Raw genomic sequence first — 17674 nt, 5'->3', positions numbered from 1 at the left:
CCTTTCCTTTCCTTTCCTTTCCTTTCCTTTCCTTTCCTTTCCTTCTGATTCTTCTGTTTCTGTGCCCCCCATACCTGGTTTAGCATTTTCCTCCTTCACCCCATCCAGGTGTTTGAGCTCTGTCCAAGCTTCCCCATCTCCTTTTCCTCTCTGACAACTCAAGCTCTTCCAGGCTTCCCTGTTTGCCATGTGAGAACCAAAAATTTGATGCTGCAGCTTTGTAAGGCTGTTCATTTAATAGGAAATTAAAAGGTCTGGGCTAGAGGCATGGGTCAGGTCCAGGCTCTGACTGGGATTTATTCCTGCTTCCCAGGGCTGTGAAGTTCTCAGCCAAGCTGATGGGCCAAGCCATGGCCAAGAGGGTCAAGGCCACCATCCTGTATGCCACGGAGACGGGGAAGTCCCAGGTCTATGCAAAAACCCTGTGTGAGATCTTCAAACACGCCTTTGATGCCAAGGTATTGCTCCTGACACGTGCTGGGTGTGAGATCATGGTGTGGAAAGAGCTGCCAAGGGCCTTCAGGTGTGCCCCTGTGGGTCTGGGGTGGAGGAAAATCCCTGATTTCCTGCACTGATTGCAGCTGTGGCCCCTCTGGAGGCAGCCCCAGGGCTGGCCGTGTCCCTCCACTCCTGTTCCCATGCAGAGATCCCAGCAGGGATGTGCTGTCCCCATCCCCAGCCTGCCCAGGAGGCTCCCAGCTCTCTGTGCCCTCTCTGTGCCCCCAGGTGATGGCCATGGATGAGTATGATGTGGTGCACCTGGAGCACGAGACCATGGTCCTGGTGGTCACCAGCACCTTCGGCAATGGGGACCCGCCTGAGAACGGAGAGGTAGGACAGCAGGGACAGCAGATGTGTCTTGGTTTGGACAGACAGGAGTCTGCAAAGGAAGGCAGGAGCCTCCCCTGAAATGGAGAATGTAAACCCTCCCCACCCCTCCCAATTGCTATAAATTTTAAATTAAGGGGCTCTTAGGCAAAAAATATGGGAGCAGGAATAACAGTTCTTTAATAGGGGAAAGAAAAAATAAAGGATAAAATAAACAATGCAGTACACTAGAACAACAGTGACAGAGTCAGAACCCAGCCTGACACCCTGTGGGTCAGGGTGTTGGTGGCAGTGCCATTGGAATTGTGGCTCAGCCTTCCTGCAGTGTCAGGGCTGGTTCTGCTGGAGCAGGATCCTGTAGAGAAGGATGGATTCTTCCTCTGAAGATCCAGTGGAAGGAGAGGCAGCTGCTGTTCCCCTGGGGAATCCAGTGGAGAAGCCGTGCTGGTGTCTCAAAACCTCTGGATTATATCTGGGTAGGAATGCTTGGCTCCTCCCTCTGGGCTCACATCTCCCAATGGGATGCTGTAGTTCTTATCAGCCATGCAGTGACATTCAATAGCTGTTATCAGCAATGTCCCCTCGAGGGAGGTGTGAATGTGGTCACTCAGAGAGAGAGATAAGGCAAACTGCCCACTTGACAAAGGTAATCTGCCATACAGATGGTAATGGAAAACATCTTGCATTGCAATCTTCAACAAGGGGACAGCAGGGGACAGGGCCAGGAATGTCCTAGTTTGGCTCAGACTGAGCTGAAAGGACCCCAAACGGGTCCAGGTGCTGCAGCTGCCTCCAGGCTGCTCTGGAGCAGGGACATCTCCTGGTTCCCTGCCATGACACAGCCACTGATCTGATGTTAAATTCATCCTGTGTGACCACAGGACAGTGTCACACAGAAGGTGACAGTGCCCTGGCTGGGGGGCTGTGACCTGGACAGCTGGGAACAGCAAACAGGGAGCAGAGCCACAGCCCAGGCTGTGCTCAGGGCTTGGTTTCCTGCAAAATCTGGCAAAAGTGATGGGCTTTTTTTGTTCCTTTTTCTGCAGAAATTTGGCTGTGCATTAATGGAGATGAAGAATCCCAACTCCAACCTGGAGGAGAGGAAGTAAGAGCACTCCAACTCCTTCCCCTTTCACTCCAACGCCTTCCCCTCCCAGTCCAACCCTTCCCCTCCCAGTCCAAACGCCAGCATGCAGGACAGGTTCCCTGGCTACATCCTCTCACAGGGAAACCCTCGGGCAGATCCCACATTTGCAAATATCCAGGAATAGGACCTGCCTGGACACCCAGGGAATGGAGAGACTGGAGGTCCCAGGGAGGACAAAAACACAGATTATGGGTTGCCTGTGAATCCTAGCTTGTAACTCCCTGGGGTGACACTTCAAAGCTTCTCTCTTCATCTTGAAGAGGCAGAAATCTGTGAAAAAAACAGATAAAAATAGGAATTTCCCCAAAATCATCGATTCTGAGAGCCAGAGCCTGTCCAGGAGGCACCAAAATAGTAAGAGTTGGAGGTAGAAGGGAGTTCCCAGGCTTGCAGATGTAGGTGGGGGAGGGCTGGAGAACCAGATTTAGCTCCATGCATGGTGTGAAAAGATTTCTAGGGAAAATAAGAGCTGTGATAATCCTGTGATGTTTGTAACGGGTACCTAGGAGACAGAACGTGGGATTGTAGAAAATCCCCCTTCAGGGGAGGATGAGCTTTGTGCAGATCCCAGGGGGGGAAAGGAAGGGAGGGCTCTGACAATGATCATTTGGGGTCTCCTCTAATTTTAGCTGCGAAGAATAAAATATTTCCCTGAACTGGGTCACTGCTGTGCCCTGGAATATCTCCTGAGCTGACAACTGGCACAGGGCTGCTCCTTAATTCAGGAGGGATCCAGGGCAATTCCAGCACCCTGGCTCGGGGCAGTGTCCCCAGGATGGTGACAAACACACAGGGACCAGTCTGTGCTGTGATGGCCCTGACTCCAGGATGGTGGCAAACACAGGGATCAGTCTGTGCTGTGATGGCCCTGTCCCCAGGATGGGGGCAAACACAGGGACCAGTCTGTGGCTCTCCCTGCTGATGGATCCCTGCTGAAAACCCAGCAGGCTCCTCATGGCCTCGTGCCTCAATGGGGACAGTGACAGAACAGGCTGCCCTGGAGGGCTGAGGATGGAGAAGGGACGTTCCACATATGGTGTTCACACCAAGGATCTTCTCCTTGGGTGCAGAGGTGCTGCCCATGGCTGGTCAGGCAGATTTGAGAAGGTTAAAAGCCCCTGAGCTCGGTGCTTGCTGTCCCAGACACGTCCAAGTGTGATTTAAGGGCTGGTGGGAGTTTCTAAGAGCCAGGCAGAAACACCCTGCACTGTCCCAGCTGCTCCAAGGCCTGTCCAGCCTGGCCGTGGACACTTCCAGGGATCCAGGGATCTGCAGCTTCTCTTTTTGGCATTGCCCCAGCCAATATCCAGGACCTTGCTAACATCAAGCACACAAAAAACCTTTTGCAATGAGAAAAGGAGACCTGGAGGAGGCAGTGGGAGGAAGAGGGACAGTGTCAGACACGTTACAGACACCTGGAGAGAGCAGCCCATGGAGTCCCAGCTCCCCAGGGAATGCTGAGACCCTCAGGGCAGGGTGGCCTTAGTGTGATAGTGTCACAGGAGCCTGTCAGAGCTCTCTGCCCACAGCCCTGAGGCTGTGCTGGGCTTGATATTTGGCTCCTCATGTCTTACAGCAAGGGTTTCCCATGGGTTTTCCAAAGTATTCTTATTCCAAGCCTGATGTTGAAGTGCAGCCCATCCATCCCACACCACAGGGACCTCCTCATTCCAGCTGCTGTCCCAGCCTTGGGCCAGCACCCACCTGGGCAATTTGGGCTTTGTGTCCCTCTAATCCAGAGGGTCCTGCTGCCCTGAATAGAGCCTGGATTGCAGAAAATCTCCCACACTGCAACATGAGCTTGGAGCATCTCAGAGGCTGGGGAGGGAGGCCCCCTAACCCGGGATAACCCAGGGGAAGGGCCGTGGCCAGGGCCAGCTGAGTGGAGGAGCAGAAAGGCATGGAGGTCTGGGAGAGGAGGGAGGCTGAGGGGCAGAGGTGGCCCTGGGGCTCTGTGACCCAGCTGTCCCTGGCAGAGGTGGCACTGGGGCCCTGTGACCCAGCTGTCCCTGGCTCAGGCCGTGCTCTCCCATGCCATGCCATGCCATGCTCTCCCGTGCCGTGCCGTGCCGGCTGCAGGAGCTGTGCCGTGACTCATGCACACAGCGCTGCTCACTGCTCACTGCTCTGCCTGTAAATTTAGAAACTCTTGTGCGGAGCAATTTTGGGAGATAGCTCAATTCAGAAATACTTCTGCTGTTGTCAGATTTTATGTTTTTTTTCCTCGGCTCCCCTTCCCCCTCCTCACCCCTTCTTCTCTCACTCTGTTTTTTGGGATTTTTTTTTAATTTCCCACTTCCTATGAATGAAAGAACCCTCAGAATATCTCTTCAGACACACGCCCGACCTTGTGTGCTGCCAGGGAAGGGCAGGTAGAGCCCAAGGTCCTGGCTGCTCTGTGTCGCTGTGGGAGGTGACCAGGACCTCATGGAGCATCCCTGCTCCAGCTGAGGATGCACAGGGGTTGCTATGGCCTTATCCCCGGAGGGAGCACATTCCTCTGCTCTTCCCACACTGCGTGCTGGTGGGGTTGTGAGCCCTCAGCTGTGCTTTGGAGCCCCCCTGTGAGCCCCAAAGCCAGGGGGTGCCCCCAGTGTGAGCCTGGCTGCTGTTGTTGTCCACAGGAGCTACAAGGTCCGGTTCAACAGCGTCTCCTCCTACTCGGACGCACGGAAATCCTCCAGCGATGGCCCTGACCCCAGGGACAACTTTGAGAGCACGGGGCCCCTGGCAAACGTCAGGTAAAGGGACAGGGCAGGAGCTGGTGCTGCACAGACCCCACCTCACCCTGAGGTGTTTGGGTGATGTGCAGACCCCTCCAGGCTGCTGTGCGTGGTGGTGGGACAGGAGGGACCAGCTGCGCTCTGGCATATCTAAAAGATCCTTTTTCCTGTCATGTTTCTATGAGACCTGGCTCTGAACTGAAATAATTCAGATCAATAGCTGCGATTTTTAAAGCTTAATAGCTATATCTGGATGAAGCTTTTGAACTTGACCTGTCATTTGCTGACTTGCTACCCAGACATGTGGTCTCCAGTGCAGCACAAACTGCAAATTTTCACCAAAGCCACACATCAAATGAATTCTCAGAATAAATTGTTCATATAGCAAGTGAAAACAGCTGCATTGTGGTGAGTCACCCCACTGCACACTGGGGTTAAAAACAGCTCATCACCTCATGTGTGCGAGAGAGTTGTGAGCCCTACAATTTAGAGACCACATTAATAAACTCTGGTGTCTTCTGGTGGGATTACCTTCCCCCTCAGGGTCCCTCCCAGCTGAGCAGCCACAGCTGAACCATCTTTGCACAGGTTCTCCGTGTTTGGGCTGGGCTCTAGGGCTTACCCCCACTTCTGCGCCTTTGCCCGCGCCGTGGACACGCTGCTGGAGGAGCTGGGGGGGGAGAGGATCCTCCGCATGGGAGAGGGGGATGAGCTCTGTGGCCAGGAGGAATCCTTCAGGACCTGGGCCAAGAAGGTCTTCAAGGTAACCTTGAGGGGCTGCAGGGAGGAGCAGGGGGGAGAAGGACAGAGCTTGGAGCTGGATCTGAACCCAGCCTCCCCTTCCTGGGACTGGGACACTCCAGCACCACCCCAGCCCACAGCAAAGAGAGTGGAGCTGATGCTCTACTTTGTGCTGACCACCCAAAGGTCACCAATGTGTTGAATCCCTGCATCATCCCAGATAGGTGGGAGGGAGAGCAGCATGAGCAATGTCCATGGCCACTGGTCCAGCCCCATGCTGCTGGGAGCTCCTTGTCTGTGTGGGCTGGGCTGAGGGGCTCGGCTGGGCTGGGCTGGGCTGGGCTGAGGGGGTGCCTGAGGGCCTGGTGGGTGCTGCAGGCAGCGTGTGACGTGTTCTGCGTGGGGGACGACGTGAACATCGAGAAAGCCAACAACTCCCTGATCAGCAACGACCGCAGCTGGAAGAGGAGCAAGTTCCGCCTGACCTACGTGGCTGAGGCCCCGGAGCTCACACAAGGTACAGGCCAGGAGGGCTCTGTCTGTGGGGAACATGGGCAACACACAGGGGTAGAGGGGCCAAACCCCTTTTTTTGTCTCTGTTAAATCCCCAGCGTTTCAACCCTGCCTTTCCCTTCATCTCATCCCCAAGGAGCAGCCCCAGGCCCCTCAGGCTGTTTCAGCCCTGCCTTTCCCCCCATCCCATGGCCAAGGAGCAGCCCCAGGCCCCTCAGGCCGGTCCTTTTTGTGTCTGCAACAGAGATGTTTGGACTTGATCTACTCTCCCTCATCCTGACCCTGTTTCTTTGTCTCTCTTAAATTCCCAGTGTTTTAACCCCAAGGAGCACCCCCAGGCCCCTAGGCCGGTCCTGTGTGTGTTTGTAACAGAGATATTTGGACCTGATCTACTCTCCCTCATCCTGACCCCATTTTTTGTCTCTGTTAAATCCCCAGCGTTTCAGCCCTGCCTCTCCCCTCCATCCCATGTCCAAGGAACAGCCCCAGGCCCCTCAGGTCCTGTCTGTGTATCAGAGATGTTTGGACCTGATCTGCTCTGATGTTGCAGTGTGTTTTTATTTTGCAGGTTATTCTTTGATTTGTTGTTTGGTAGTTTTTGGGCTTAACTGTTAAATCCCCAGCGTTTCAGCCCTGCCTCTTCCCCCCATCCCATCCCCAAGGAGCAGCCCCAGGCCCTCAGCCGGTCCTGTCTGTGTCTGTAACAGAGATGTTTGGGCCTTATCTGCTCTCCCTCCTCCTGACCCCATTTTTTGAAGCAAGGAGCTGGAAAATTGGGATCTTTCCAGGCTTATTTTGTCCAATGCTGCTCCATGGAGTGTTGTGGAGGAAAGGCAGGTCAGCCCATGGACACCTGGCCCCTCAGCACGGTTCCTGCAGCTCCTGCAGCACCAGCTCAGCTCTGCCCAAACCCAGGTGCTCTCCTGCCAGCCAGGCAGCAAGAGGAGCTGTGGGCAGTGTGAGGGCACTGCCCTGAGTGTCACAGGACTGGTTTTGGAATCCTCTATCACCAAAAAAACGTGCTTGGGTCACCCCTGGGCTTCCTGATCCCTTGGGCTCACAGGAGGGAGGTCAAACCCCTGTGGTCACCTCTGAGGGGCTGAACCCACAGTGGTCCTACAGAAGCCTTGGCCATGCTCTGCTGAATCCCTCCCCTGACTCTTTTCCTCCTCAGGACTGTACAGCATCCACAAAAAACGTGTCTATGCAGCCCGGCTCCTCACACGGCAGAACCTGCAGAGCCCCAAGTCCAGGTAGGAGGTGCAGCTGTCCTGGGAGCTGAACACACACCTGGGGCACCCAGAACAGTGCTACAAACAGCCCTTGAGCCCTGGATGTCTGTGGAATCCACCTTTGTGCAGGCCATGAGTCAGCCTGGAAGGCAGAGGGGCTGTTCCTGCCCTCCATGCGTGGTGGAATTCCTGCTGGTCCCTCCCTCAGCCCATGGGATGGGGAGCTGGCTGGAGGGGTGTGGGAAACCAGGACATCCCTCTGGCTGTCCAGGATGGCCAGGACCCCTACCAGGGGTCTCAGGGACCCTGGCACAGAGCCCAAAACACCTGTGGGTTTGATTATGGTCCATGGAGCAAATTACCAACCTTGTATGAAGATCAGCAAGCCACAACAGTTTAGGTAGAATAATAGTGAAGTTATCACGGGGTGGAAAAGTACATTTTGAGGTTTTGATATGGGGGTTCATATCAAGATGGAGGGAACTGAGTGTGTCCAGCCTTTCTCCTTCTTCTTCTTGGCCTCCATCTCCTGCTGTGATGTTGGCACTCACAGATTGGTTTAGAGTAGAAGCTCACTGTCTAACATAGGTGATAGGTATTGGAAAGTAATTGTAAACATTGTACATGTAGTTTTTAGTATAAAGACATAACACTGCCCTGGGGGCAGGCAGAGTGCCTGGAACTGTCCTGCTGGATGGACCTCGGCAGGGCAGGAGAAAATTTTTTATAGGTAAGAAACAATGAACAACCTTGAGACCAAGAAATGAAGAGACTTGACTCCTTCTTTGAGCACTGGGCTGGGAAAAGAGACTTTCTAAGTTTTCTTGGGGTCACTCTGACAAGCTTAAGATCCCAACAGAGGAGTGGCAAAGGAAGGATAAAATTGCTGAACAAGAGTTTCAATTGGTTTTCCCCTTTTAAAAGGGTGAGTCAGGGCGTGCTGCAGTGTCCCTTCTCCCTGCTGTGACCTTGGTGACACGGCCACCACAGCTTGGATGTGCAGCCACCCCTACCCAGCTCACCAGCAGCTCCTGAGGCCAGGGCTCAGCTTCTCCTTAAGGATCTTTGGAGGCTTTCCCAAAGATCATCCCAAAGTTAGTGATTTTGGGGAAGGATCCCCCAAACCACTTTTTCCTGGTTTTTGTTCCTTGCCCTGCAAGCCGCCTGACGATTTTCCTGCGCCTGCACACCAACGGGCACCAGGAGCTGCAGTACCAGCCTGGGGACCACCTGGGTGTCTTCCCGGGCAACCACGAGGACTTGGTCAATGCCCTCATTGACAGGCTTGAGGATGCACCTCCAACAAACCAGCTGGTGAAGGTGGAGCTGCTGGAGGAAAGGAGCACGGCTCTAGGTAAGCAGGGAGCACAGGTGGTCTCTCTCCTCCTTTCCCTAAGTTCTTGTAGCTCCTCAGGGAGGTGGGTGGCCACAGGAGAATTATTTTCATCTCCCTGCTGTGTTTGTGTGGATTGGGAGCTCCTTCTTCATCCCTGCTCTGCACAGAGCCATTGCTTGTCTGCACTTGGGATGTGGGGCAAGGGTTTGAAGGGTGGGACTGTTCACAGGGGTCCGAGGATGAGGGAAGAGATGAGGATCTGACTCCATGTTTCAGAAGGCTTGATTTATTATTTTATTATATATATTATATTAAAACTATACTAAAAGAATAGAAGAAAGGATTTCATCAGAAGGCTGGCTAAGAATAGAAAAGAAGGAATGAATAACAAAGGCTTGACTGTGATTGGCCATTAATTAGAAACCACCAACATGGGCCAATCACAGATGCACCTGTTGCATTCCGCAGCAGCAGATAATCACTGTTTACATTTTGTTCCTGAGGCCTCTCAGCTTCCCAGGAGGAAAAATCCTAAGGAAAGGATTTTTCATAAAAGATGTCTGTGGCAGAAGGGTGGGCAGGGCCCTGGGGAAGATTTTCCATGGAAAAGCTAAAGGTATTTATATTCCCTTAGAAAGGGTAAGGTCTAGGACAGGGAAGAAGAGTTACAGGATGTGGAGGGGGCATCCCAACACCAGATTTCAGGGATTTCCTGAATCCCTGCTTCAGATAGAAAACCTTAAGCCAGTGTCTCAGAGAGGGATTAAAACCAGGATTTGCCCACCTTGGCCCTGCTGCTCAGCTGATGCCAGGCTCATGCTGGATTCCCTCCTGGCAGGTGTCATCAGTAACTGGACAGACGAGAACCGTGTCCCACCCTGCACCATCTTCCAGGCCTTCAAGTACTACCTGGACATCACCACCCCTCCCACCCCGCTGCTGCTGCAGCAGTTCGCTCTGCTGGCCACCAGTGACAAGGAGAAGAAACGTCTGCAGGTCCTCAGCAAGGTAAAGAGCCCAAGCCCCAGGTTCTGCAAGCCCTGGGGGCAATCACAGCCCAGCCAGGGCATTTCCATCCCACGCTGTGCTCAGGTTGAGTCTCCTGAGCTCTGCTCAGGGTGCCTTCACTGCCCCTCACTCCAGCTTTGCCATGGACCTCCTGGAATATCACCTGGAAAAGGTGGATCCTGCAGCTCTCTCCTCCCTCCCTCTTTCCCAGGGCCTGCAGGAGTACGAGGAGTGGAAGTGGTCCAAGAACCCCACGATCGTGGAGGTGCTGGAGGAGTTCCCCTCGGTGCAGATGCCCTCCACGCTGCTGCTGACCCAGCTGCCCCTCCTGCAGCCTCGCTACTACTCCATCAGCTCGTCCCCAGAGATGTACCCAGGGGAGGTGCACCTCACCGTGGCTGTCGTGTCCTACCGCACCCGAGGTACTGCCCCAGGGCTGGGCTCTGGGGGAAACAGCACAGGGGCAGCCACACCAAACCTCTGGCAGGGAGATGTGCCTTTGAAGCCTGCTGCAAGAGTAGATGGCCCAAACCACTGCTGTCCCATTTCATGGACAGTGGCAGTGACACAGAGGTGATACTTCTGGGGCGATGTCTTGGTTTGAAAAGCCAGGTGTCTGCTAAGGAAGGCAGGAGACTCCCCTGAAATGGAAAATGCAAACCTCCTCCCTCCGAAATATTATTATTTTGAAATTAAGGGGCTCTCAGACAAAGATATGGGAGTAGGAATTACAGTTCTTTACTAGAAAAGTTAAAGATACAAATGCAATACAAAAAACTAAAAAACATTTCCAGAATGAGAATCTGACCTGTCCCCATCTGTGTCAAGGTGGTGTCCCAGCCCCATCCATGGGGGCTCAGCCCTCCTGCAGTGCCAGCTGTGGCTCTGCTGCAGCAGGGATCCTGCACAAGGGGGGAGTTTTCCTCTGCAGCTCCAGGGCTGCTGCAGATGGGCCTGGGCTCCCTCTGGCCATGCAGGGCAGCAGAAAGCTGCTCCTCTGGCAATGCAGGGGGCAAAGGCTGCTGTGCTGTGCCAGGCTCAGATTGGATCCAGGTAGGAATGCTTGGCTCCTCCCCTGGGCGGAGCATCTGCCCATGGGATGCTGGGATTGGATCAGCCCTGCAGGGACACTCAGTGGCCATGGACAGCAGAGATCTCCTGGAGGGAGGGTTGGCTGTGGGAGAGATAAAGAAAAAACTGCCCATGGACAGCAGAGAACTGCCCCAGCTCTGACAGATGGGGATAAAACACACAGCCCCAGCTAAATCTTTCAGCTTGAAACAGACAGGTCCATAACCCAAGCTCCATGTAGGATTCTGTTTGCCCACCCCAAAATCCACATTCCCAGCAGCCAAACACGTGCAGCAGTGACACTGATGTGTCCAAGCATGGTCATGCTGTGGATGGACACAGCCCTGGTGCTCTGCAGGACACGGGGAGGACAGTAGAGCTGCCATGGAGGGTTTCTATCTGGGAGCATCACAATGCTGCTCCTGCCAAAAATACTCAAAGGAGAGCTGAGTGCTCCCTAAGGATTGTGGAGGTCCAGTTCTGCCAGGTCAGGGTCCTGGGTAGCTCCACAGAGGGATCCAGGTGCCAAACTCTGCCAAGTTCATGGAGAATGGATGCTGAGGTATGAAATGTTTCAGGGAAGTGTTCATGCAGGATGTAGCAGGGAAGGTTTGAGGAAAGAAAACAGTGAAGTGCCATGTACAGACCTCCTCCCTTCCCAGATGGAGAGGGACCCATCCACCATGGAGTGTGCTCCTCATGGCTCAGTCGGATCCAGACGGATGAAGTGGTGCCCTGCTTTGTACGAGGGTGAGTGACCCACAGAGGCCAGGCCTGAGGAGGAGGGGGTGAGACCCCTCACAGGGTGAGCTCTCTGCCCTCGATTGCTGTGGCAGTGGGAGAAAACAGGGTTGGGTTTGTGAGCAAATGGTTCCCCTTAGAGGAAAATTCTGCGCAAGATGTCACATCCTGGGATTTCACCTCATTTCCCACCCCTCACTCTCTGGGAGGTGTCTCAGCTGGCTGTGGGCAGAGGGAACACCCTGCTGGTGTTTAACTGGAGCTTTGCTGTGTGCAGTGCCCCTGGATTCCACCTGCCCCAGGACCCCCAGGTGCCCTGCATCCTCATCGGCCCCGGCACCGGCATCGCCCCCTTCCGCAGCTTCTGGCAGCAGCGGCTCTTCGACATCCAGCACAAAGGTGGGGCCGTCCTCTTCCTCACCTTACAGACAGTTTGGGTGGGACCATCCTCTTCCTCACCTCACAGAGTTTGGTGGGGCCATCCTCTTCCTCACCTCACAGAGTTTGGTGGGGCCATCCTCTTCCTCACCTCACAGATTTTGGACAGGGCTGTCCCCTGCTTCTTCCTCACACAGAGTTTGGTGGGGCCATCCTCTTCCTCACCTCACAGAGTTTGGTGGGGCCATCCTCTTCCTCACCTCACAGAGTTTGGTGCGGCCATCCTCTTCCTCACCTCACAGATTTTGGACAGGGCTGTCCCCTGCTTCTTCCTCACACAGAGTTTGGGTGGGGCCATCCTCTTCCTCACCCCACACAGATTTTGGGTGGGGCCATCCTTCCCTGTCTTAGATTTTGGGTGGGGCCATCCTCTTCCTCACCCCACACAGTATTTGGGTAGGCCATCCTTCCTCCCGTCACAGATTTTGGGCAGGGTCGTCCTTCCTCACCTCACACAGATTTTGGGCAGGGCTGTGCCCTGCTTCTTCCTCACATAGATTTTGGGTGGGGCCATCCTCTTCCTCAGCTCACTTTGTGTGGAGCCATCCTTCCTCACCTCACAGATTTTGGGCAGGGTCGTCCTTCCTCACCTCACACAGATTTTGGGTAGGGCTGTCCTTCCTCACCTCACGCAGGATTTGGGAACCCTTGGTTGGGGTGTTGGGATGGGGGTCCCACCCTGCCGGGGGTGTCCCAGCAGATCTGGTGGCAGTGTGGAGGGAGGCGGCTGGTGGGAATTGGAGGTGGCTGGTGGGAACTGGAGTGGGCTGGTGGGAACTGGTGGCCCCTCAGGGGAATTGGTGTGTCCCCTCATGGGAGCTGGTGTCCCCAGGCTGAGAGCTGTCCCCACGCTGTCCCCAGGGCTGAAGCCGTGCCCCATGGTGCTGGTGTTTGGCTGCCGGCAGTCCAGGATCGACCACATCTACAAGGAGGAGACGCTGTTTGCCAAGAGCCAGGGTGTCTTCAGAGAGCTGTACACGGCCTATTCCCGGGAACCCGACAGACCAAAGGTGGGCACGGCCCCAGCAATGCTGCCCAGCCTGGGCTGGGTCCCTGGCCAGTGGTGGCTCATCCCTGGGGCACAGAAATGGACAGGGTTGTCCCTTCCCGGTGGGCACCATTCCCAAGGTGTGTCACCATCCCAGTGCCAGCTGGAATGTGTGCCCAGGCTGCTCCTTCCTGCTGCCATCCACGTGGGAGAGCAGGAGGGAAAAGGGGAATGGGAAAGGGGAAAGAAGAGGAGAAGGGGAAAGGAAAGGAAAGGAAAGGAAAGGAAAGGAAAGGAAAGGAAAGGAAAGGGAAAGGGAAAGGGAAAGGGAAAGGGAAAGGGAAAGGGAAAGGGAAAGGGAAAGGGAAAGGGAAAGGGAAAGGGAAAGGGAAAGGGAAAGGGAAAGGGAAAGGGAAAGGGAAAGGGAAAGGGAAAGGGAAAGGGAAAGGGAAGGGAAAGGAAAAGGATGTCACCCAGTGGAGTGGCCCACAGCCACTGCAAATACCTGCTCCAAATTCCCACTGGAACTGAACAGGCCTGGCAATGGCAGAGATGGTGCAGGTGTGCCCGTGCAAGAGCAGGAAGATTCTTTGCTGCTGTCCCCATCTCTTTTTTGTCACTGTGGGTGTTGCAAGGCACATCTGTACCCCCCAAAGAGGGGTTACCCCTCAGTGCTGCCCCCAGGGTTAATCCCAGCTCCCTCCTCGTCCCTCAGAAATACGTGCAGGACGTGTTACAGGAGCAGCTGGCCCAGACCGTGTTCAAAGCTCTGAAGGAGCAGGGAGGCCACATCTACGTCTGCGGGGATGTCACCATGGCCGGGGACGTCCTCAAGGCCGTGCAGCTCATCGTGAGGCAGCAGGGCCAGCTGTCAGCAGAGGAGGCAGGAGCCTTCCTCAGCAAGCTGCGGGTGAGTGCTGTGTGCCACCGCTGCCACCCCTGCGTGCCACCACGCCACTCCTGCCAGGGGCACTGCACCTGCTGCCTGCCCCCTGTGCCCAGGGAGGGTCAGCAGAGGGACATGCCAAAGGTGTCTGTGTGCGGGGAGGTCACCTGGCTCCTCTGGGCAGCGGGTTGAGCACCGGTGCCAGCGCTTTTGGGTGCTTCTGGCAGGGCTTGTTGGCCATCCATCACAAAATGGATTTATCAGGGCATTTTGTGGGTCCCTGCTGCAAATCTCCCTGTCTGTGTGCCCTGTACCAGACATAAATGATGAAGTTGAAGTTTAAGTGAGCTCAGTTTGGGCCACAGACCCACGGGTGGATGGTGGAACAGCTCTGCTTCTCCCCAGGAGGATAACTCAGCATGATTCCTGTGGGATTTCCCCTTCTGAACCATCTCCCCTCCTCCATCCAGGCCCCATCCAAGGGAACACCGAGCCTCTGCCTGTCCACAGCCTGTGCCCCTGCCAGCCAGGAATTTCCAGCAGCTGAAGGGGTCTAAAGCCCCACTGTGCCCCGAGTGTGACCTTGGGAAGGTCCCTCTGTCCCCTCATGACAAAGCCCAAACCGTCTTCTGTGCTTCTGCTGCCTCCCCACCACGCAGGGTTTTGCTGGGGCTGACCCTGAGTGCTCACCCATGCCCTTTTTCCCTCTGCCACCCTCCCTCCCAGGATGACAGCCGGTACCACGAGGATATTTTTGGAGTCACCCTGCGCACGTACGAGGTGACAAACCGCCTTAGATCCGAGTCCATCGCCTTCATCGAGGAGAGCAAAAAAGACACGGATGAGTGAGTCCACACCTTTGTTTTAACCCCTGCAGCCACCTCAGGGGCTGGGAAAGGATGGGAAAGGAAGCTTTGGCTTTTGTGCACACCTTGAAGCAGAGGCTGAGGAAGGCACTGAGTTTTGCTCTGGAATAGCTGTCACCTCTCTAGGATAAACCCCAACTTATTGCAGTGGTGTGCTCAGACCTGACAATCCCATCCAAAGGAAAATGGTCCTGCCTGCTGCCTGCTTTCAGGCTGGCAAAACCCACAGGCAGGGGTGGCTCTCCCCAGTTGCTGGCTCCAGATGTTCAGCTCTCCATGCCCCTTCAGGAAAGATCCAGAGATTTTTCCCCCTGCTGTTGCAAAAACAACCAGAAGTTAAAAAAAAAAAAAAAAAAAGAAATTTTGACATTTGCCGTGTTTGTTTCTGCTCTACCAAGTCCTGCCATTTGCTCAGCTTGGTCGTGGTGGGATTTTCCCTGGCTGAGCAGAAGGATTATTTAGGATAAAGGCTGGGCAGCTGCATGGATCGTGCTCCTTGTGCTGGCCCTTGGTACCTTGGGGTGAAACCCCTTCCCTGTGTAGTGCCTGGAGTGGGTTTCCCCACATCCCTGAGGCTTGGCAGGAATTTTTCTCCAAGGAATCACATCCTCTGGGGTCTGGACTCTACCAGAGTGCCTCAGTTTCCCACCTGTGGATAGGGCTAAAGGTCACCTTGCTGCCCAGCCCGCCCAGCTCTGTAAACTCCTGCCCACAGCACAGAAAGGCCAAGTTGGGATGATCCCTGTGCTCCTCGCTGCTCCCTCTAAGGCCAGCCTTTCTCCCCTTTCCCTTGCAGGGTTTTCTGCTCCTAACTGGACCCTTCGCCCCCAGGGGATGCCAAACCAGTCCCAGCACCTGCTGCCCCCTCCAGCTGGAGGGCACTGGGTTTTGTATTTCACGGACACGGTGGCTCCTTTCCCAGGGGAACTGCCCATGGAAAGCGCTCTGTCTCTCGTCCTGTTCTTGTGTCCTGATGATGATGATGATGATGATAATGATGATGACTTTTATTTCCTTTCCTTCCTCCTTCTCTTGCTCTTGTCCTGTGGCCATTTCTTTTCACCTCCTTCCCCTTTCCCTGGATTTCCCCACTGGAGTTGGATGGCTTTATAACCTGCAGTGGCTCTTTTCGGAATTCCACACTTCCCCTCCTTCCCGTGAGGGCATTTTGCAGCTGCATGAAATCACCACCTTTGTGATCATTTGTGGGAGTTTCTGGGGGTGAGCAGAGCTGGCAGGGGCTGGGCAATGTTGCTTGTCCAGAGCTGGGGGTTGTTCCTGCCAGGCTCCCTCTTTCCCCAGCTTGGGGCTTGGCTGAATCCTTGTGTTTTCATGGCTTTTCTCTGGATTTGGACAAATCTGGGCATATGCCTGAGGCTGGGGGCAGTTGATGTGCAATTCCCTTGAATTTTATTTATCCCCAAGCAGCCTGGGTACAGCTGTGTGGTTTTTGATCTGATTTATGTGTCATGATTGCTCTTAAACGGGCCCTGCTCTGTCTCTCTTCTCCTGCTCTCTTTTCCTGCTCCCTGTGAGCCTCTCCTTTTGCTCACTCCCAACTTTTGCTGCCATGGAAGTTCTCCCACAAGCTCTGAGCACACAGGCTGAGGAAAAGCTCTTGGCAGTGACTTCTCCAGGGGGTTTTCCAGGGAATATTTGATCTGCAGCCACACTGGCTGCACCCAGAGCTCTGCATGCCCTGATCCCTCTCCCAGGTGATCCTGGAAAGCCATGAGGATGGGACAGAAGCAGCTCCCAGAGGGAACAAAGGCAGCTCTTGGAGGGGGATAGAGGCTCCAGGTCTTTGGTGGGGACGTGCCATCAGAGGAATCATGAAATCCCAGAGCCAGCAGCTCTTAGCACATCTCATGACCACTTCTGGGACAGCAAACCCCAGCCCTTTCCACATTTCAGGGAGCAGAAAGTGCCACCGTGGAGCCACCTGCCTGCCAAGAGAGATGTGTGTGGCATTTTGGGGTGAGACCCCTCTGTGCCACCTGCCAGTGGCACGAGCTGTCCTGTGAGAAGGGAGGTGAGATCAGCTGCAAAGGTGCTGGGCTCTGACACGCTCACACCTCAGCCCTGCTGCAAGAGCCTGGCCCCAAAAGCAATTTAACACAACCACAGAAAGGCTGGAGGAAACAGAAAGGCTCTAACAGAGAAAAGCTGTCTGCAAGGGAAAGCAAACGTGACCTTGTGTGTCCTTCCTGCTGCTGCAGCCTGGAGAATCACAGAGCATTCTGGACTGGAAGGGACCCACAAGGATCCAGCCCAGCTCCTGATGAAAGGCCATCCAGGGACTGAACCTCAGCGTTTTTTGGCTCTGCCCATCCCAGCTTTGTCCTCCCTCAGTGCCACCACAAGGACAGCAGGACGTGGCTGCAGCTCTTGCTGGAGGCAGGCACGCAGGGTTGGCATCTTGAGGTGGCAGCTGCTGCTCCTCCCCTCTGCCCTGCTGTGCCCAGCTGTGCATGGATATCCTGGATGGAGCCGAGCTCCTGAGCTGCTGACAGCACAGGGATTGCCCAGGAGCTTTCACGGGGCTCAGATCACCTACCCTGAGCTAAAGGCAGCACAGAAAGGGCTGCAGGAGCTCTGCTGCTCTCCCAGCCCATGGAACAAGCCCCACCATCCCAGGCTGTGCTGTTATTCCCACCCTCAGCCAGGATCTCCTGCCACATCTCCGTGGGCTGTGACACCTTCTGCAACTTCGACTCCCTGAAGCATCTCCAGCCCAAAATCCAGGGGCAAAAGGGCTCCAGGCACCGGGAGAATTTGAGATATCCAGGTCTGCTGGTGCCAGCTGAGCATCCAACACGGGATAAAACGAATAAATGCTGCCACGGTGTGGCCAGAGCTGGGCAGGGCTGGGACACACGGCCGGCTCTGTGGCACTGCCTCGGCTCTTGGTGACCTGCAGGGGAAAGCTGGAGAGCACGGAGGAAAGGACAGCCCATCCCAATCCCAGGGCAGGCAGTGGGATGGAGCCCCTTGGCTTGGGATGTGTGAGTTTGGGAGAGATCCTGTCTGGGAGAAAACTCCCCGGGCTCCAGAGCTGGGGACTTGCTGCAATCTTGGCCTTGACTCCCATCCTGGGGCTGCAGAAACAAAGCTAAAATCAGAAAGAAAATCAGAAAGAAAATCAGACTGATACTC

General features: G+C 54.9%; 1 protein-coding gene across 4 annotated transcripts in view; it reads left to right on the top strand.

The window, feature by feature from the left end:
• The window catches only part of NOS1 (nitric oxide synthase 1), an 86369-nt gene extending 68695 nt beyond the window's left edge, over window positions 1-17674 (top strand). For all 4 annotated transcript variants that reach the window (XM_074554591.1, XM_074554590.1, XM_074554589.1 and 1 more), the window contains exons 14-29: window positions 314-458; window positions 727-831; window positions 1875-1933; window positions 4600-4716; window positions 5287-5461; window positions 5818-5956; window positions 7127-7205; window positions 8345-8538; window positions 9359-9528; window positions 9740-9950; window positions 11262-11349; window positions 11618-11739; window positions 12640-12788; window positions 13482-13676; window positions 14379-14497; window positions 15315-17674. In XM_074554591.1, the coding sequence (XP_074410692.1) occupies window positions 314-458; window positions 727-831; window positions 1875-1933; window positions 4600-4716; window positions 5287-5461; window positions 5818-5956; window positions 7127-7205; window positions 8345-8538; window positions 9359-9528; window positions 9740-9950; window positions 11262-11349; window positions 11618-11739; window positions 12640-12788; window positions 13482-13676; window positions 14379-14497; window positions 15315-15330 (2083 nt within the window). In that variant the 3' untranslated portion in view covers window positions 15331-17674. The remainder of the gene's footprint in view (window positions 1-313; window positions 459-726; window positions 832-1874; window positions 1934-4599; window positions 4717-5286; window positions 5462-5817; window positions 5957-7126; window positions 7206-8344; window positions 8539-9358; window positions 9529-9739; window positions 9951-11261; window positions 11350-11617; window positions 11740-12639; window positions 12789-13481; window positions 13677-14378; window positions 14498-15314) is intronic.

The sequence above is a fragment of the Zonotrichia albicollis genome, chromosome 18 (genome assembly GCF_047830755.1).
Source record: "Zonotrichia albicollis isolate bZonAlb1 chromosome 18, bZonAlb1.hap1, whole genome shotgun sequence".
NCBI classification, from domain to species: Eukaryota; Metazoa; Chordata; class Aves; order Passeriformes; family Passerellidae; genus Zonotrichia; species Zonotrichia albicollis.
The sequence above is the reverse complement of the archived record's forward strand: the minus strand, read 5'-3'. Positions and strand labels throughout refer to the sequence as shown.